The sequence below is a fragment of the Diabrotica virgifera genome, chromosome 6 (assembly GCF_917563875.1).
Source record: "Diabrotica virgifera virgifera chromosome 6, PGI_DIABVI_V3a".
Taxonomy (NCBI): Eukaryota; Metazoa; Arthropoda; class Insecta; order Coleoptera; family Chrysomelidae; genus Diabrotica; species Diabrotica virgifera.
In genome coordinates, this window is record NC_065448.1 from 37089884 (window position 1) to 37111797 (window position 21914).

Here is a 21914-nt window from a genome sequence, read left to right on the forward strand (position 1 = left end):
AAAAAAATATACATATAAAAAAATGCACTAAACAGAAACACACACATTTTACTAACATAATAACATTTATCCTAGGGTGTGAGAATTTGAAAAATCAATTTATTTATATTGGATAAAAAAAGTGCTCCCTTTATATTTCATAAAAATTTCATAAATAAAAAATAAGTCTGGCTAATTGGTTCATGCCAAAGCCAATTATAAAAAAACTAAGTACTGATCACGACTTGAACATATCCAGTAACATTTAATTCCTAGAATCGGTTCTTTGTGTGAATCAACTCTTACAAAATGGCATTGGGAAGAGTATACTTTTTCTAGTTGGAGTCTACTTTTACTAGTAAATGTTGAATACAAACCTTCATTTTATATTTATAATCAACTTTTACTAAAACCAGCTGTTTGAGTTGACTCGAACTAGGATGATAGTCAACTCCAACTGAATAATCAACTTAAACTGTAACATATAGGTATATTTGGGATAGATATTAAAAATAAATAAGGAAAACCAAACAGCGAAGGTCAAAAGAAGGGTCAGATTAGCCTGGGCAGGATTTAGGAAATTAAAATGGGTCTTAAATAATAAAAAAATACAATACTTAAGGCCATCGGTACCTAATTTGCAAATATTTTACGGCTATCCCTACTTTTTCTGTCTTTACACGGCAAATTACGTGTAGTAAAATTCACACTGGTATGGATATGTAAACATTACTAGAATGTCATTCTACTTGACAATGTCATCATTAACTTTAAATAGATGACTTTTGAATGCTCTTGGATAACTGTTATTAGCAAATTATTAATTCATTTAATAAATGTGATTATTTCATTCATAGGAGATTCTGACCAATAGAAAGCTACAGAAATAAAAATTAAACTGATAATTTTTGATAATGTCCCGTCGTCAAGTATATTACGTCAGATGCCCTTCGTTGCTACGAAAAAATACATTCAGTGACATTAATGAGAATCATGCCCCGAGCACTCTAGTAAAAAAATGTAATCGTATTTAGTTTCTTTCCAATTTGTGCGAGGCGCTGATTTCGGCATCGTGATTGGTGGAACATAACTTTTGACAAATCCTGCGCTGTCTGTGTTCAGTCATTATGGTCGGTTATTATTTTGTGTTTGTTTGTGTCACCATAAAAAGATATTCAGTCATGTTTTTTGATATTTTTGTTATTTTGTAAATGAGTACCTTTTTAAAGGTAAGTTTTTCTGATTGTAAGGTACAGATTTTCTGATTGTATGTAGGTACCTACTGTTTATCCAACAGTTTTAAAATACACATTTTATTTCACGTTTTGTTGTTAGGTCTAATGGCTCCGATCAGCTGTTGTGTGCAGACGGTGGAAAAATTCAACAAGTAAACATATATTTAATCCAAATTAAATACTCATATTTCTAAGTAAAATGTCACATTATTGTATAAATAAATAATTAAGAAACAAAAGTTGTTTGTGTTTTACCTTTATTGTCCACTTGAATAAAATATTAAATATTGGAAGTACCGTATGGAGGCTATGTACCTAGCATGGAGGCTAGATTATGGTACCCTTCCTATCCAATCGACAACAAGAACGTTTAAAATTTCACACCTATCATGTCGAAGTTACAGACCACTTATGTGGAGGCCAGATTTGTAGTATCCTTCCAATTAACCAGGTGCTGAAATACGTGACATATTTTTTGAAGAGTAAGATCGCATTCTACCCAATCACACAACACTTTTATCTATGATGACAATTAATGTTTTTAAAAATTATAAAAGTGATGACTTCCAACCGTCAAATATTTATAACCACTGTGTGTTTAACTGTACTAATTTGTACTTACATAAATAAATTACAATAAAATTTTGGTTTTGAACAGTTTTATTCATGAAATATGATATATGATATTCATCTCTAAAATTAATATATAATTTTTGCCCTCGTGACACTTTGCCATAATTTCACTCCCCTTCGGGTCGGGAAATTAAAACTGTCAAAGTGTCACTCGGGAAAAATTCAATAATTTTAGAGCTCTTGTGCAATTACTACTGATAATTTTTTCACTAACTATGTATTCAGTGAGTGTAATAATTTATATGTACAACAAAAAAACCAATACTCAATCGAGAAAAGAGGAAAAGTGTTAAAGGGATTTTTTAATAATAAACTTACATGCATAGAAATCGGCCCACTTAAAAATTTGGTCATTTTAAGTCTCGTATTTCCTAAACCTGTTGGCCGCTTTAAGTGATTTTTTTAGCATGTTATAACCTTATTCTTTAACCGTTGACTGATAAATATACTGGATATAGATATATCCTGAATATATACTGAATATAGATATACTTTAACAATATCGTTGTCATAATATTATTGCTAAACAAGTAAGTGTTATTGTATACCGGGTGTAACAATGATAGTGTGTTTTTTCCTCAAAGTTCAGAACACCCTGTGGAATATTTTAGCGTATATAAAATATTGAAATTAAAACTCAACTGTAGCCTTAGACCTTCTTAACATTTTGCTTTTTGATTCATTCGCTTATGTTAGATCATAAACAAGTTAGGGACTTTGGCAACTAGCCATGTTCTTTATCAATACAGGGTGTTTCTATATAAGTGCTGCAAACTTTAAGGCGAAATTGTGCAAGAAAAATAATGACCTTTTCATTTATAAACATACGTCCGCAAATGCTTCGTTTTCGAGATACAGTATGTTGAATTTTTTTCTTACCAACTGACGATTTATTTACTGCTCTAAAACCGGTTGAGATATGCAAATGAAATTTGGTAGGTTTTAAGAGGTAGCTTTTGTGCATTTTTTGGCATACAACTAAGAATTTTATATTCACCATTGGCGTGCATACGGTTAATATGACCGGGTAATATGACCTGTATGCACGCCAATGGTAAATATAAAATTCTTAGTTGAATGCCAAAAAATGCACAAAAGCTACTTCTTAAAACCTACCAAATTTCATTTGCATTCTCAACCGGTTTTAGAGCAGTAAATAAATCGCCAGTTTGTAAAAAAAAATTCAACATGCCGTATCTCGAAAAAGAAGCACTTGCGAATATATGTTTATAAATGAAACGGTCATTATTTTTCATGCAGAATTTACCCTTAAAGTTTGTCGCACTTATTTAGAAACACCTGTATTGATGAAAAACGTTGCTAGTTGTTAAAATATCTAACTTTTTTATTATTAAACATAAGCTAATGAATCAAAAAGCAAAATGTTAAGAAAGCCTAAGGCTACAGTTGAGTTTTAATTTCAATATTTTATATACGATAGAATATTTCACAGGGTGTTCCGAACTTTGAGGAAAAAACACACTATCATTGTTACATTCGGTATACAATAACACATACCTGTTTAGCAATAATATTATTACAGCGATATTGTTAAAGAATAAGGCTATAACATATTAAAAAAATCACTAAATCTGCCAACAGGTTTAGGAAATACAAGACTTCAAAAATGACCAAATTTTTAAGTGTGCCGATTTCTATGCACGTAAGTTTATATTGTTACTATGGAACGCATACAATTTTGAACACCTTTAACAAAAAAATACTTGGATCACAGAATATATCCTGATGTATTGCTTGGATCTTCCATAAATAATAAACAATAAAACACTTTTTATTAAACAATTGGATATAGATACTTTGGATAGAATGTTGGAGACTTTTTATTAAGTTCACGTCTTAAATCAATTATTCATCAAATACACTATCAATATTATTTAATCAACAACTCAAAATCTTCCCGATGCCATGTCAAATATTTAAAACTGTCACTGTCTTGTCATCATATTCTATTTGACTCAGTGCGTTATATGACAAAGATAGCGATTGTTCGATTTGGAAAATATTACCACGGACATGGTGTCAATTTTTTTTCGAATCCTGCAAAAACCAATAAATATTTTTAAAAAATTTAAACACGGAATGAAAGACTAAATATTATCCAGGGGCGGAAGTCCCTTAGAATAAATAAAATTTCTTTTGAATGAGATATTTGAAATTAAAAATCACACTACATTGTCTCTTAGTTTTTCACCCCTGTAATTTATTAAAATAAACATAGAAGTTTTCAGGGACTTTTGGCCCTCGGTAAGAACGTAATCTTTCATTCTGCGTTTAAATTTTTCAAAAATACTGAATAAAATACTAAAAAATAAATCAACATTTGAATAGTATTGCAGCCGAAAATACGTACCCATCTTCTTAAAAACAAAAGTGTTTGGCATACGCACATTCTCACATACGCATGCCAAACATGAACCTTGGCCAAAGCAAACATGGATAAAATAATGATGTTTGGAGTAATGGAGCTTTATCTCCTTCGATGAAATATAAGGTCGTTATTTATTTGACTTACTATTGATTTTTTTCTTTGAAATCATTAGAAAACGACAATCTTAGCAGAAAAAACGAACTTGCCTATATGTAAACAATGTCGGCAGCCAAGACATTTTGTTGGAAATGGGGGGGGGGGGGGGGGTGGGGGTACGAGAGTACTACCATCATCGCTACTAGAATCTGAATCATCAATATACAGGGTGTTTAGTAAAAAATGGGCCATAGCTTAACCTCAGGTTCCTGAGGTTAAAATAGGCCGATTTAAGCTAACTTACCTTAGTACAAAGTTTATAATAACCGAGATACAGGGTGTCAAAGTTAAACTTTTTTTTTATTTATTATTGAATATTTCCTGACAGGCATGAGATATCAACACAAAATTCGGTCTGTGGGGGTTTTTTGGGACGAGAAAACTAAATGCCCTACCAAAAATTATGTGTTGCCCAGAGGGCGCCACATACGCCTTTCAGCACTCATTTAATACGTTCAATTTTTTTTATCCGTCACTCCGTATAATTTTGACATTAAAATTTTTATTCCCCTATTAGTTTTACTTAAAAAAGGTATATCTCTTTCATCTCCCTAAACTCAACCGTTTTCGAGATAAACGCATTTTAAATCTGCGGTGCAACATCATTTTTAGCATATCATTGTAGTTACACCCGAAAAATAACAAGAATCTACAGGTCGAGCAAGTCTTGTAAATTTCACGATTGCGAGCCACGTTTCACGCAACCGTGTTTGCGTACTTGTGTTTCGAGTTGCGTGGTCGTGCGGAGTTATATTTACCAATTCGCGCAATCGTACTTGAGACGCTGTGTCAGTTGTGCTTAGTGCGGTTTTGCGTGGTAGTACTAGAACTATATAGACCATTAATAGTAGAACTTTAGTTATGGAACTTATAAACAATTACAAAGTTTTTTTTTTATCTCTTAATATTTCAGATTCAGGAGCTATGAGCTTAAGCCCAGATGTACCTCAGGTACGGCTCTTGAATATTCAAGTCTATATTCACGGATCCTGGCCGGATAGCCCTGGCAGCTAAGGCCATTCAAATGAAGAGAAGAAGAAGAAGAAGGTGAGGTGTTTGAAAATTTGTGTAACTTGATTGCTTGATTCTGTGGTGTGAAGGTGGTTAAACTTTTGTTTTATTTTTTTTGTTTTGTTTGTTTTTGTTGTTGCGAATATATCGCAGAAAGTTTTTAGATGAAGTAATTGTATGATGAAGATAACACAGAAAATACAAGAGGGCAGCATACTTTGCAAAACAATTGTTACAATTTGAAATCAACAATTTGTTAAGTTGTTGTCTTGCAGGTAAAAAAGTGACTTTTTAAAAAAATTATATCTTGGAAACTAAAAATTATTTTTATTTATAATTGAAACATGTAAAAGTATAGTACTCTCAAAAAAATTTCAGCCAAAAATATTCATTTTTGTAGAGTTGACTGCAATTTTTCGACAACAGCCCTTTTTTGCAGTGAGCAGCATAACAAGTCCAGTCTCATCTGAAATCAAAGTTTCTTGTAGTTTATACCTCTGGCTAGTGAATGAACAAAGGATTTTTTATTAGATGAGGTCATTTTTGTTTTATAAAAAAAACTACTTTAAAAATGAGAAAAATTGGGGTCAAAAATGTGTTTAAACTTATGTAAAATCTTCAAATCTCATTTTTTTTAATTCCTTCGTTCATATTCTAGCCAGAGGTATAAACTACAAGAAACTTTTTGATTTCAGATGAGACTAGTTATGCTGCCAACGCAAAAAAACTTAAACTCTACAAAAATGAATATTTTTGGCTGAAACTTTTTTTGAGACTACCTTAAGTACTATACTTTTACATGTTCCAATTATAAATAAAAATAAATTTTAGTTTTCGAGATATAATTTTTTTAAAAAGTCACTTTTTTACCCACAAGACCTATGTAACCCCTTAAAAAAATGTTTGGAAGAATATGTTTGATGACCAAGATGCATACATATATTTAGAAGGAAAGTTCCTGATTTCTGTAGTATAATACATAATACCGAAGAGGAAGTAGCCCTAAGCTCCGGACTCCACTTGCGATTTGTAGTTGTGAAGATTGAACACATTCTTTCAAATAGAAGTCAATCCATGATTATTTAGTCACAATTGGATTGACTTGTATTTGAAACAATGTGTTCAATCTTCCTGATTACAAATCGCAAGTGGAGTGCGGCGGTAATAACACCAAAATATTCCATATAGGTCCATAGAAGGTACAGACATTGAAAAATTCCTGGAATATCCCCGAAAACATGTTCCCTGAACATCCCAGGAAAATCCTGTGTCAGCATTTTAAACATTACCTGAATGTCTTATTGGAACATTCCATGAATGTCCACGAATGTTCTCTGGACATTCAAAATATATTTTGTAGACATTCCCTGGATATACCAGAAATACAGTGATGAGCGCTCTAATAACCGGCAAAATAGCACAAAAGATGTATTAAGTAGTGAGATAAAAAGACATGAAACTAGTTGAGCTGGGAAATTTAGCGATATTAACTTATACATTTAGATTGTATTGATTGTGTACCACCTTCAGACGTATCAGACGAGTTTGGAAACTACCACTGTCACAGTGACAGTTTTAGTTGACATACTCCTCCGATATGCGTAAAGGTGGGATCAATATAACGTAAATTTAAAGGTTAATTTCGCTAAATTTCCCAGCTCAACTAGTTTCATTTCTTTTTATCTCACAACTAAATATGTTGCCATATTTTGCCGGTTATTAGGGCACTTATCACTGTACATCCTTGCTGATGTGACAATACCTCCTATCTGTTTTTTCATGAGTTTTGTATGAGAGATGGAAAAACATGTTTTAAGGTCACCTCCTGTGTTCATATGTAAGTTTTGACTTGTTTTGTAGTTCATAGATAGTTTAATTTACTACAAAACAAGTCAAAAATATCATATGAAAACAGGAGGTGACCCTAAGACAAGTTTTTAGTCTCTCTTACAAAACTCATGAAAAAACAGATAGGATGTATTATTACATCACTGACGATATGTGGCCATACCAAATAATACATCCTTGATAAATATAAACATTTTTATTGAACAAAATCTTTTCATACATTCTTTTAATGCAATTTACTGATATTCCTAAATATTTCAAAAAAATGTGTCACATTTGCTTTGTAAACCTTTCTTTTGCCTTTCGTAGCCACATATTCCGTTTCCTTCCTGGTTTTTTGTAGACCACTTCTCTCAGCTGATTCTAAAAAAAATGAAATAAATGGTAATTTTTCTATCCTTTACAATTAACAATCAGAAGAAATATTATTTACAGATAATGATATGCATAATAATAATAGGTTTGTTCTAGCATCAGTTTGAAACCATCAGCGAATAGTGGACCAGCGCGAGTAGAGGGGATTGCACTGGTGACTGTATTATGTTCTTTTACTGACCAACTGTTTGCTGATGGTTTTTGACTAGTTTGACTGTTTGCTAGAACAAACCTAATAATAATAAATATTTGGAAGTCAAAACATTAATAAAATTATTTTTTTAAGTTAACTTTCACATGCGCGTCTTAAAATTGTACTTTTAATACTTATATCATAAATAACTATTAAAACTATCTTAAGAGGAAACAGTATCGATCAACAGGTAGCGAAAATGTGTTCCAAGATTGCGGCTGTAATTTTGAATATTTTTCAAGATATTTGGCACACATATTCGTAATATAATAAAGAATGGCGGTACAGAGCCCAATTTGAAAAATATATTATTATGTGGAAATTACTCTGTAATTAAATACAATATAAAAAAACGAGCTTGTACCGCCATTAAGAAGAACAAAAAAATACACTTTCTTCAAATACAACTTTTTTATCAGATTTTGTGTTATTTTGGAACTACTAAAATTTTTTATTTCATTAGTAGTTCCAAAATTACACAAAATCTAGGCATCGGATAAAAAAGTTTATTTGAAGAAAGTGTATTTTTTTGTTCTTCTTAATGGCGGTACAGGCTCGTTTTTTAAATATTGTATAATTACAGAGTAATTTCCACATATTAATATATTTTTCAAATTGGGCTCTGTACCGCCATTCTTTATTATTTTACGAATACGTGTGCCAAATGCCTCGAAAAAATATTCAAAATTACAGTGACAATCTTGGAACACGTTTTGGCTACCTGTTTATCGCTACTGTATTACCTTAAAACATTGTAATTTGCTAAACCAGTATATTTTACTCTACTACTACTCTACTAGCTACCTCATTTTCCACTGTTTCTAAAGACTTGTTTACATGGGTAGAGTTTTGAGGAGAGTAGAGTAGCGGTAGTATTCTACCAAAAATGGCTTGATACCATTCACATGAGGAGAGTACAAGTATAGTACTGATGCTAGTATAGTGAAACCGATTTTTGTATTTTTAAACACTCTTGATTATAAGTGCACCTTAAATTCTTAATTTTTTGCTTAAGCTCGTTTACTCCAAAGCCCCCTTTGCCATTCTTTCGACGATTTCATCCTCCGCAGCTTGCTGCAAACTTTTATTTCTGTAGTATACACTACCTAAATTCCATAAACACTGGTATTCGCCGTATTACAGCTCTACAAGTTTTAAAGTTTCATCTTCGGTGAACTTCATTTTCACTATTTACACAAAACACAATTCCAGCCAGAATGACAGCACCCCCATGTACTCTCCTACCTACTCTATTCTGCCATAATTGAGCGTGTTCCATGGGTAGAGTGTGCAGCCGAGTAGACATTTTGGCAGTAGTGGTGGTCATAGAGTAGTTACTTTGCCATAGGTTGCTAGTCACTCTACTTTAACTCCAACTATACACTCTACCAGCTATTCTACTGTGCTGAGCATTTTTACAGGTAGAGTTACTCTACTCTATCAAGTACTTGCATCATTACTCTACCTGTGTAAACAAGTCTTAAATCTACTGAATGAAAATCTACTTAATCTTAATCTACTCTTAATGAAAAATGTCTAAAATCATTTACCCACCTAGTATTATTGTAGAATTTAAGACAGTCCAGTGCCTTATAAATAATTTCAATATGAATATTTTTTCCTTTAATTCTCCTTTGATACCACTCCATTTTAGATTTTGGGGAACTTATTTCATTGTGTTTATAGCCCATATTTATTGAAGGAACCCAATCTGGAGATTGTTATTATCGATTAAGTCGGCTGGTTTTCCTATAAGATTAAAATGTTAACATCTTCAAAAATCGTTACTGTTGTAATTGTAACTTACCAGATATAAAATGATTACAGCAGACAGGACAGGAAAATTTTCGTTTCGCTAGTAAAACCTGTACATTGTATTGCATTTAACCATTGTTGTCTCTCAGATACCTTATTTAGTTCAGTTTAAAAGTGAACTTTATCTTGACTTTATCACAATTACTTTGCATTTCACACTTCAAAACACAACACCAATGAAGCATATTATCTTCCTAAATTAACACTTCCAGAGAAAATGTTAAATTAATCTTTGTACAACACAAAATTACAAAGAAATACAACTAAAATTATCTAAAACTGATTAAGAACAGATAGAATAAGATTTATCTTTTACACCCAGTAGCCATATATTGACATATTGATTTAATTTTGACAGCATGTTGGAAGGGATTTAAATTTGGTAAATATAACTCCGCACGACCACGCAACTCGAAACACAAGTACGCAAACACGGTTGCGTGAAGCGTGGCTCGCACAATCGTGAAATTTACGAGACTTGCTCGACCTGTAGATTCTTGTCGAAAAATAACTTAAAACCATAAAATTATCCAAAAATGTATCGCAAATTTCTTCAAATGGAATTTGCGATGCAATGACATAAATTTGAGAACTGGCACAATTATTATGGTTTTAAGTTATTTCCTCACCAAAATAATCTTATACCTGAGTTTGGAAGGGTATGTCATAATCCGACAGGTATTTTCCTCACCAAAACTGAAATGGTTGTTTCAGGTAGATTTTACTAAAAGGCATTCAAGGAAATTATTTATCTACTATAAAATTACAGTAGGTACCTATAATAATTAATTAATTAATTTTATAGTATTTTATTTTTAGTCATAATTGGAATTTTGACAAAAATGGCATGTTTAATAGAAAGTAATCTCGGTATTTGAAAATTTTATTTTTTATAAGGTGAAAGTTTTAGAAAGTGAAGAAGTGTTCTGGAGGCAATAAAATAACTTTTAGTTCGAAATTGAATACTATTGGGGCAAATTTTACAATAACTAGAATTAGCCTACAACATAATCATGAACCAGATCTGCAGAAGATAGATCGAAAAATTGTTTCTAACTCTTGTAAACGTAGAGCCGAAGAGAATATACTGAAAAACCGCCAAAAATCATTCGCCAAGAGCTTGCAGCTAATTTGCCTGAAACAATTACTACGATTGATGTCTGTTACATAAGAAAATATATATATATATATATATATATATATATATATATATATAATTATCGACGAAAATGATGCCTGGTCGACTTCCTTCCAATATTGATGTGGTTCAAAAATTTGTGAAGAGCTGTGCTCAAAAAACAACCAAGGAGTAAAATTTTCTCTTTATAAACTGTGTCAAAAGTAAGATAACTGTATTTAGTTGTGAATGTGAAACAAATATAAGATTTTTAGCAACATTGAATTTTATACAGAGAGGGGCAAAATTATGGAATATATTGATTTTCTCTAAAATGGACGATTCTGTACAAAAAAACCCCGAACCACGTCTATTTTTATTTTTAAATCACAATTTTTTGGCATATCTATATTTCATATTAGTGACGTCATCAATTAATCAATCAATCAATCAATCAATAATTACATTAATCTTGAATGGGTTGCATGTGAGAGTTCATTTTAAATGAAGTAAAAGTCAGACTTACTCTCAATCTTTATTATAACTTCCGACGACCGGTTTCGCTCTTTAAAATTTGTAGAGCATCTTCAGGTCAAAGGTAACAAGTTACAAAATGCTACAAATAAAAAACCAGAGTTAGACCATTGTCTGGTTCTAAAAGATGCACAAGATCAAGCCAATGTTGAATAACATACATAAAAGTAGCGAATTACATTAATGTTTATATTACTGAATAGAGAATATAACACCCTTTCAAATAAGCTACCACACGACCCCTATTCCCATTTAAAAAAATCATTGATTACGTGATCATGCACAGTTAGATGACGTTACTACTATGAAAATATAGGCCAAAAATTGTAATTTAAAAATAAAAATCGACCTGTTTCGGGGTTTTTCTCCAAAATCGTCCGTTTTAGAGAAAATTAATTTATTCCATAATTTTGCCCCTCTCCTATATTGTATGTATGGCACAATTATTACCGTACCACATATTATTTGCAATGATTCACTATTCATGGGCCAATTAATGGGCATTATATTTCTTTATTATACTGTTTGCTGTCAAACAAAAAAAAAACAGAAACTTAAAACAATCTTTTCTATTTGTTAAAATCAGAAATTTTTAAAGCTCTCGAAATTGAGTTTAATCCTAGGAAAGTTTTTGTGGATTTTGAAAAGGCTATATTTATACATAATGCAATCATTCAAATGTGTCCAAACACTGAAATACATGATTGAAGATTTCACCAAGTACACCAAACTTGGTATAGAAAATTCAGTCTCTTGATTTAACATCAGAATATACAAATGATTCTGAAGTAGGCTCAAACATACTTTTGGCCTTACATTATATAAAACCGGAAGACGTATCAGATTGTTTTGTGTTTGATTTAATGTCATGCAAACTATAAAATGAATTTTTTTTATTACTGCAATCTGCAAGTAAGCTGAGAAAAATGTAGAAAATTTACGTACGACTGGTCTATTATTTGACAAATAATGACATTATTTCGAAGTCTATTAAGTACGATATAACGCCCAAGGGGGTGTTATAGAAAAATAACGCCCTATCGCCTATTAAATTTAAATAACGAGTTAAATACTGTCAAGTTCACAAATAAAACTCTAAAACTATGGTTACCGCAATTACGTTACGACTATTTCTGGTAAATGTACTTATTCGAAAACTAATTATTTCAAAATTTATTCAAATTTTTTGCATATAAAGAATAATTTAGTCGGACATTAAACGTTGAAGGCATCACGGGTATTATAATAATAAAATAATAACGCTTTCGGTCAACTTATATACCTCGGGCCGAAGGCCCTCGGTCTATACACTATTGACCTCAAGCGTTATTATCCTTATAATACCCTTGGTACCTTAATAACTATAATAAGTTATCAGTCTAATCAAATGACTATAATGGATTTTGTAAAGTGTGTTTCTTATTATAGTAAATAATAAATAATAAGTTATACGTTTTGCACATTATCTATATTATACTCTATTATTACAACGTAAGGAAATGAATGTCTTTTATTCGGATTTCGGATGCTTTCATAATAGTCATTCTTAAATTACATCTATATTTTTTTATTTTATTACCTGAGTGAGTTGGTGAGGAAAATACCTACCGGATTAATACGAACCCTTAAACTTGGTGAGGAAAATACCTGTCGGATTATATGGTTCTACTGGTTGGTGAGGAATTTACCTCCACCCATTTTTCGAGTGTAACTACAATGATATTATGCTAAAAATGATGGTTTATCGCAGATTTAAAATGCGTTTATCTCGAAAACGGTTGAGTTAAGGGAGATGAAAGAAGTATACCTTTTTTAAGTAAAACTAATAGGAGAATAAAAATTTTAATGTAAAAATTATGCGAGTGAGGGATAAAAAAAATTAAACGTAATAAATGAGTGCTGAAAGGCGTATGTGGCGCCCTCTGGGCAATACATAATTTTTGGTAAGGGATTTAGTTTTCTCGACCCAAAAAACCCCCACATACCAAATTTCATGTTGTTATCTCATACCTGTCAGGAAATATTCAATAATAAATAAAAAAAATTTAACTTTGACACCCTGTATCTCGGTTATTATAAACTTTGTACTAAGGTAAGTTAGCTTAAATCGCCCTATTTTAACCTCAGGAACCTGAGGTTAAGCTATGGCCCATTCTTTACCAAACACCCTGTATTTCTTACTTTTTATCTTACCTTCATTAGGTGAACTGTCTCTTTTATTAGCAACGGGTTTCTTATCCTTCTTTGCTGGTGATGTCTTATTTTCTTTTGAGGTATCATCTCCTGAAGCTTTTTCACCTCCTCCCACTTTCATTTCTTGTTCACATCTTTCTTTATCCTTCTCGTTATCATCATCATCCCTTTCTTGGCCTTCAGCTTTAACCCTTGCCAGATACGCATCAGGAGCAGCTTCTTCAACTAAAATGTATCGCAAATAATAAAATTATCCAAAAATGTATCGCAAATTTCTTCAAATGGAATTTGCGATGCAATGACATAAATTTGAGAACTGGCACAATTATTATGGTTTTAAGTTATTTTTCGAGTGTAACTACAATGATATTATGCTAAAAATGATGGTGTATCGCAGATTTAAAATGCGTTTATCTCGAAAACGGTTGAGTTAAGGGAGATGAAAGAAGTATACCTTTTTTAAGTAAAACTAATAGGAGAATAAAAATTTTAATGTAAAAATTATGCGAGTGAGGGATAAAAAAAATTAAACGTAATAAATGAGTGCTGAAAGGCGTATGTGGCGCCCTCTGGGCAATACATAATTTTTGGTAAGGGATTTAGTTTTCTCGACCCAAAAAACCCCCACATACCAAATTTCATGTTGTTATCTCATACCTGTCAGGAAATATTCAATAATAAATAAAAAAAAATTTAACTTTGACACCCTGTATCTCGGTTATTATAAACTTTGTACTAAGGTAAGTTAGCTTAAATCGGCCTATTTTAACCTCAGGAACCTGAGGTTAAGCTATGGCCCATTCTTTACCAAACACCCTGTATTTCTTACTTTTTATCTTACCTTCATTAGGTGAACTGTCTCTTTTATTAGCAACGGGTTTCTTATCCTTCTTTGCTGGTGATGTCTTATTTTCTTTTGAGGTATCATCTCCTGAAGCTTTTTCACCTCCTCCCACTTTCATTTCTTGTTCACATCTTTCTTTATCCTTCTCGTTATCATCATCATCCCTTTCTTGGCCTTCAGCTTTAACCCTTGCCAGATACGCATCAGGAGCAGCTTCTTCAACTAAAATGTATCGCAAATAATAAAATTATCCAAAAATGTATCGCAAATTTCTTCAAATGGAATTTGCGATGCAATGACATAAATTTGAGAACTGGCACAATTATTATGGTTTTAAGTTATTTTTCGAGTGTAACTACAATGATATTATGCTAAAAATGATGGTGTATCGCAGATTTAAAATGCGTTTATCTCGAAAACGGTTGAGTTAAGGGAGATGAAAGAAGTATACCTTTTTTAAGTAAAACTAATAGGAGAATAAAAATTTTAATGTAAAAATTATGCGAGTGAGGGATAAAAAAAATTAAACGTAATAAATGAGTGCTGAGAGACCTATGTGGCGCCCTCTGGGCAATACTTTAATTTTATTCAGGGATTTAGTTTTCTCGACCCAAAAAACCCCCACATACCAAATTTCATGTTGTTATCTCATACCTGTCAGGAAATATTCAATAATAAATAAAAAAAAATTCAACTTTGACACCCGTATCTCGGTTATTATAAACTTTGTACTAAGGTAAGTTAGCTTAAATCGGCCTATTTTAACCTCAGGAACCTGAGGTTAAACTATGGCCCATTCTTTACCAAACACCCTGTATTTCTTACTTTTTATCTTACCTTCATTAGGTGAACTGTCTCTTTTATTAGCAACGGGTTTCTTATCCTTCTTTGCTGGTGATGTCTTATTTTCTTTTGAGGTATCATCTCCTGAAGCTTTTTCACCTCCTCCCACATTCATTTCTTGTTCACATCTTTCTTTATCCTTCTCGTTATCATCATCATCCCTTTCTTGGCATTCAGCTTTAACCCTTGCCAGATACGCATCAGGAGCAGCTTCTTCAACTAAAATGTATCGCAAATAATAAAATTATCCAAAAATGTATCGCAAATTTCTTCAAATGGAATTTGCGATGCAATGACATAAATTTGAGAACTGGCACAATTATTATGGTTTTAAGTTATTTTTCGAGTGTAACTACAATGATATTATGCTAAAAATGATGGTGTATCGCAGATTTAAAATGCGTTTATCTCGAAAACGGTTGAGTTAAGGGAGATGAAAGAAGTATACCTTTTTTAAGTAAAACTAATAGGAGAATAAAAATTTTAATGTAAAAATTATGCGAGTGAGGGATAAAAAAAATTAAACGTAATAAATGAGTGCTGAAAGGCGTATGTGGCGCCCTCTGGGCAATACATAATTTTTGGTAAGGGATTTAGTTTTCTCGACCCAAAAAACCCCCACATACCAAATTTCATGTTATTATCTCATACCTGTCAGGAAATATTCAATAATAAATAAAAAAAAATTTAACTTTGACACCCTGTATCTCGGTTATTATAAACTTTGTACTAAGGTAAGTTAGCTTAAATCGGCCTATTTTAACCTCAGGAACCTGAGGTTAAGCTATGGCCCATTCTTTACCAAACACCCTGTATTTCTTACTTTTTATCTTACCTTCATTAGGTGAACTGTCTCTTTTATTAGCAACGGGTTTCTTATCCTTCTTTGCTGGTGATGTCTTATTTTCTTTTGAGGTATCATCTCCTGAAGCTTTTTCACCTCCTCCCACTTTCATTTCTTGTTCACATCTTTCTTTATCCTTCTCGTTATCATCATCATCCCTTTCTTGGCCTTCAGCTTTAACCCTTGCCAGATACGCATCAGGAGCAGCTTCTTCAACTAAAATGTATCGCAAATAATAAAATTATCCAAAAATGTATCGCAAATTTCTTCAAATGGAATTTGCGAGGCAATGACATAAATTTGAGAACTGGCACAATTATTATGGTTTTAAGTTATTTTTCGAGTGTAACTACAATGATATTATGCTAAAAATGATGGTGTATCGCAGATTTAAAATGCGTTTATCTCGAAAACAGTTGAGTTAAGAGAGATGAAAGAAGTATACCTTTTTTAAGTAAAACTAATAGGAGAATAAAAATTTTAATGTAAAAATTATGCGAGTGAGGGATAAAAAAAATTAAACGTAATACATGAGTGCTGAAAGGCGTATGTGGCGCCCTCTGGGCAATACATAATTTTTGGTAAGGGATTTAGTTTTCTCGACCCAAAAAACCCCCACATACCAAATTTCATGTTATTATCTCATACCTGTCAGGAAATATTCAATAATAAATAAAAAAAAATTTAACTTTGACACCCTGTATCTCGGTTATTATAAACTTTGTACTAAGGTAAGTTAGCTTAAATCGGCCTATTTTAACCTCAGCAACCTGAGGTTAAGCTATGGCCCATTCTTTACCAAACACCCTGTATTTCTTACTTTTTATCTTACCTTCATTAGGTGAACTGTCTCTTTTATTAGCAACGGGTTTCTTATCCTTCTTTGCTGGTGATGTCTTATTTTCTTTTAAGGTATCATCTCCTGAAGCTTTTTCACCTCCTCCCACATTCATTTCTTGTTCACATCTTTCTTTATCCTTCTCGTTATCATCATCATCCCTTTCTTGGCCTTTAGCTTTAACCCTTGCCAGATACGCATCAGGAGCAGCTTCTTCAACTGAGTCTCCAAACTCATCTTTAATGTTCAACTTCTTTTTGGTAATAAAGTCAAACAGCTTACCATACTCCTCTTTCTCTATACTGCCAAAAGTGTGAACAGTGCATGGCTTTACTTCAATTTCAAAGTCAAAAGATCTTGTACTGCCACCACCTCTAGCAAATTTAACAGAAGCAATCTCTTCAAATCCAATATAAATAGGTGATTTATGAACGTATATGAAGCCCCTTTCCAATGGATATAACAAACCAGCTTCAGCTTTGAAGGAACAAATAATTGCTGGTGTTCCAGAATAACCTAAAAATATAAATAATATACACTTAGTCCAGGGATCTTTACCCGTGCGTCATTAATACCTGGCGAGATAGAACACATACTTTTTATCTAGCATCATTCTCTTCCACGCATGAAACTAAAGACAAACCAGCTACCGCCTGTTATTAAGTAAAAACACATCAATATTTGCAACATCATTAAGTATTTTTATTAACATGTAGAACAACAACTTTCAACATTTAAAGGGTTTTTACCCAAAACTTTTGGTGGCTCAGGCATGCTATTTTTTGGCTTTTAGTAACACTGATGATGGATTTTTTAATCCGAAAACGTTCTGTGATTTAATGTGATCCTTATGTAGGGAATTTTAAACATCCCTTTTACAAAGGATCTCGTATTTTTATTTTAGAATACTGCTCACTTGTTTGGTCACCCTATTTTCAGAATAATATTGATACGTTAGAAAGAGTCCAGAATAAATTTTTAAGATATTGTGCTTACCATGTTCCCACTACTATTAGAAATCATGATTATTCCCCTATTGAAGAACAATTATCTTTACCTCCACTCAAGAACCATCGTGATATGTCAGGTGCTATATTTATATACAGTGATGAGCGCGCTAGTAACTGGCAAAATAGCGCAAAAGATGGAAAACATAATACATTGCGAAAAAAAAAGAGACGAAACTAGTGGAGGTGGAAATGATCGTTATAAACGTACAAATTAACATTACATTACATAGTTTCCCACCCTTAGACGTCTGTGACAGGAGTATTTTATAAAATTATAGTGTCACAGTGACAGTTATCATACTCCTCTGATACGTCTAAAGGTGGGAAACTATGTAATTTAATGTTAATTATAACGATCATTTCCATCTCCACTAGTTCCATTTTTTTTTGTTTCGCAATGTTTTCCATCTTTTGAGCTATTTTCTATATCCGCTCTGAGCTCGTATATAGAGGGGATAATTAAACATTCGCGAGCGCCAGTAGTGACAAGTCAGTGAACTTTAACTGGAAATTTGACGTTCTGCATTAAGAGTTGCATATAATTTTTACTAAATGTCTCATTTAAAAGGCCGGAAGTTCCTTAGAATAAACAAAAAGTTTCTTTTGAACGAGATATATAAAATTAAAAATCACACTAAATTTTCTCTTTCTTTCACCCCTGTAACTGATTAAAATAAACAGAAATTTTCAGGAACTTTTGACCCTCGATAATAATGTAGTCTTTCATTCTGCGTTTAAATTTTTCAAATATACTTATTAGTTCTCTCAGAATTCGAAAAAAAGTAATGCGTTTAAAAAGAGTTGGTATTTAAGTGCAATAAATGCAGAATTTAATATTTAAGAAGTATTATACTATAATTGTATTAAATTATTATACTTTTTTGCAGAATAAATTTTTTCGAATATTATCTGTCAACATAAACTTCAAAACGATAAGCAAAATCTTAAAAATAATCATAACGAATAATAAATTCTGTTCTTACTGATTTTAATTATCGATTACAATCCAATTACTTCTTTACGTTGTAGGTCCTAAATATTACACGATAAGAATTAAATAAGTTTGAAACAATTATTATTTGCTTTTCTCCTTTTCCCTTGAAATCTCCGGCCTAAACAGGAACACTAGTCATCCGTTAGATGGCGATACTAGCCATACCAGCGAAACTCACAGAGGATGAGCAACACTTTTTTTCTTTCCAGCTAAATTTCTGGCGAAAGTTATACTAGCAATCCGTTAGATAGGTGGGGATACCAGCGAAGCTCATAGTGCATAAGATCATACACGGATTTATTGATTGTCCAAACCAGTTAAATCAGATTAAATTTAATGTTTCAAACCAAGCTCGATGTTACCACAATTAGGTCTGGATCCTGCGTATGAAAAAAAAGTTGATTAATAGCAAGCTGAAAATTTGTTATAGCTTAAGGGTGTCTAGTCGGACAAACTTTGATATATGGGAACACTGGAACAGCGGAAGTTTTAATTGTGGAAGAGGTTAAAAATTTGGAACGGTCAGACCTCGAAAACGGCACATGTATTTTGTCCGACAGAACAGACTTAAACTCTCCGAATAGAGATTAAACTCTCATGCAAAAATCAGACTGCTATTTATCACCAAATGGGCGTTTTAATGAGTGGAACATGTAGAATATGTCAAATGACAGGAATTATGACAGGTGATAAATAGCAGTCTGATTTTTGCATGAGAGTTAAATCTCTGTTCGGAGAGTTTAAGTCTGTTCTGTCGGACAAAATAAATGTGCCGTTTTCGTGGTCTGACCGTTCCAAATTTTTAACCTGTTCCACAATTAAAACTGCCCCTGTTACAGTGTTCCCATATATCAAAGTTTATCCGACTAGACACCCTTAAGCTATTAACAAATTTTCAGCTTGCTACTAATCAACTTTTTTTTCATACGCGGGATCCAGACCTAAATGTTTTCAACATTCCTTTCCACAGAACAACCCATGGTATTCATAACCCACTGGATAGATACATGGGGCTATTAAATGATTTCGATTGTGACATTTTCAATATAACATTAACTCAGTGAAAAAGATCTCTTCCTTTGAGATATTATTATGTATAGGTACTGGTATTGTTGAATTTTTGTTATATTTTGTACACTTTTAGTATGTAGTGAACTTTTTGAATGTAACTTTTTGTTATTGGTTTTATACCATAGATAGGTAACTTATGTTTTTATTCCTAAGTGACATTGTAATTTAACTGTTAATAGGGTTATCCTGTGTAATAAATAAATAAATAAATAAATAAAGAAGTGAATGATTACCTATAAAATCAGCAGGTCCTGTTAGTTTTTTGTTGGTAATAGTTTTCATAATGTTACTCATAACTTCAAATGTGGGTCCATTAAGTTCCTTTTGTAACTTTCCTTCAAATTTTTCCTTTAGTTCTTCTTCAGTATATGGAAGCTCAATCGATGTTTCATCTCGATTAAAGAGAAACACTAAAAAGTGGAAACCAGTTTGGCCTTGTTTAATTGGATCTAAGCTAACTATAAAGAACATATGCCTGCTATCTGGTAGCAGGTGGCTACGTGGTAACAGGAACAATCTGAGCACTGTAGTTATTGGAATTGTATAACGAAACGTTTTTCCATGAAGTTGGAAAAATGAATTGAAAATTTTAATATCATAACGCCCTCTGGGAGTAAAACAGTTGATTTTTCTGAATATAGCAATAGCATCTACTGATATATTGATAACACTGGCTTTATCCACTACCTGTTGTTGGAGCACTTCAACTACATCTACATCAGAAGGTTTCATATCCGCCTTTGCTGGTGATTTCTTATTTTCTTTTGAGGTGTCACCTCCTGAAGCTTTAAATTCTTTCATTTTTTGTTCATATCTTTCTTTATCCTTTTCATCATCACCATCATCGTCCCTTTCTTGGCCTTTAATGTTCAACTTCTTTTTGATAATAAAGTCAAACAGCTTACCATACTCCTCTTTTTCTATACTGCCAAAAGTGTGAACAATGCCTGAATTTAGTTCAATTTTAAAGTCAAAAGATCTTGTACTGCCACCACCTCTAGCAAAATTGACAGAAACAATATCTTCAAATTCAATATAAGTAGGTGGTTTATGAACGTAGATGAAGCCCCTTTCCAATGGATATAACAAACCAGCTTCAGCTTTAAAGGAACAACTAATTGCTGGTGTTCCAGAATAACCTACAAATATAAATAAGATATACAGTGATGAGCACGCTAATAACGTGCAAAATAACGCAAAAGATGGAAAACATAATACATACATTATGAGGTCAAAAGAGATGAAACTAGTGGAGAAAACACATAAATTAACAGTACATTTCATAGTTCCCCACCTTTAGACGTATTGGAGGTGTATAAGAACTGTCACTGTGACAGAAGAATTTTATAAAATACTCCTGTCACAGACGTCTAAAGGTCTATGTAATGTAAAAACTATGTAATGTAATGTTAATTTATACGTTTATATTGATAATTTCCACCTCTATTAGTTTCATCTCTTTTTGTTTCACAATGTTTTCCATCTTTTCTCATCACTGTATAAGAGTCAGGCATATTATACATAAAATATTACAAATATTAAGTGATACATTTAACATAAAAATGAAGTAAATATAGATGAGAGGTACACCCCCAAAAAATGCTTATTTGTTGAGATTTCATACTGACCATGGCATGGTGAATGGCTAATTTTGGTCATACATGTTTTTGATGGTGATGAAAACGAAAAGGAGGTTTATTTTGAATTTTATGTGGGGGAACATTGTCAAAATCGCAATTTTACCCTAAAAATAAAAAAATGAATCACGTTTTTTGCGTTCAACTCGCTACAACTCTGTTCCATTTTAATATTTTTTCCTGAAATGTTTACAGTACATATTTCTCATCTTTCTGAAGACAATGGGACCTGTTTCAAGCTTACAGTCCTATTACTGTTACCTCAAAAAATATAACAGATATCCGGTTAGAGACTACAGCTATAATTTACTCCTTTCTGAGTTTGGATTCCATTCACTGCGTAAGCAGCGTGAAA

The 21914-nt window shown here is 32.2% G+C and overlaps 1 protein-coding gene and 1 long non-coding RNA gene across 16 annotated transcripts in view; both read right to left on the bottom strand.

Moving 5' to 3' along the window:
- The window catches only part of LOC126885869 (uncharacterized), a 156187-nt gene that overhangs the window by 103505 nt on the left and 30768 nt on the right, over positions 1 to 21914 (bottom strand). For 3 of the 14 annotated variants that reach the window (XM_050652652.1, XM_050652641.1, XM_050652655.1), the window contains 6 exons: positions 20156 to 21061; positions 16842 to 17363; positions 16001 to 16225; positions 15160 to 15384; positions 14320 to 14544; positions 13479 to 13703 (listed from right to left, as the gene is read on the bottom strand). In XM_050652652.1, coding sequence (XP_050508609.1) covers positions 13479 to 13703; positions 14320 to 14544; positions 15160 to 15384; positions 16001 to 16225; positions 16842 to 17363; positions 20156 to 21061 — 2328 coding nt within the window. The remainder of the gene's footprint in view (positions 1 to 13478; positions 13704 to 14319; positions 14545 to 15159; positions 15385 to 16000; positions 16226 to 16841; positions 17364 to 20155; positions 21062 to 21914) is intronic. The other 11 variants (XM_050652644.1, XM_050652646.1, XM_050652645.1 and 8 more) reach the window with 11 other exon arrangements.
- LOC126885877 (uncharacterized) lies at positions 7433 to 9957 on the bottom strand. 2 transcript variants are annotated; one of them, XR_007698477.1, is made up of 3 exons: positions 9627 to 9957; positions 9374 to 9568; positions 7433 to 7614 (listed from the first exon to the last, which is right to left on the bottom strand). It is a non-coding gene; the product is annotated as an uncharacterized LOC126885877 (long non-coding RNA). The 2 variants fall into 2 exon arrangements; XR_007698478.1 differs by having other exon boundaries at positions 9374 to 9957.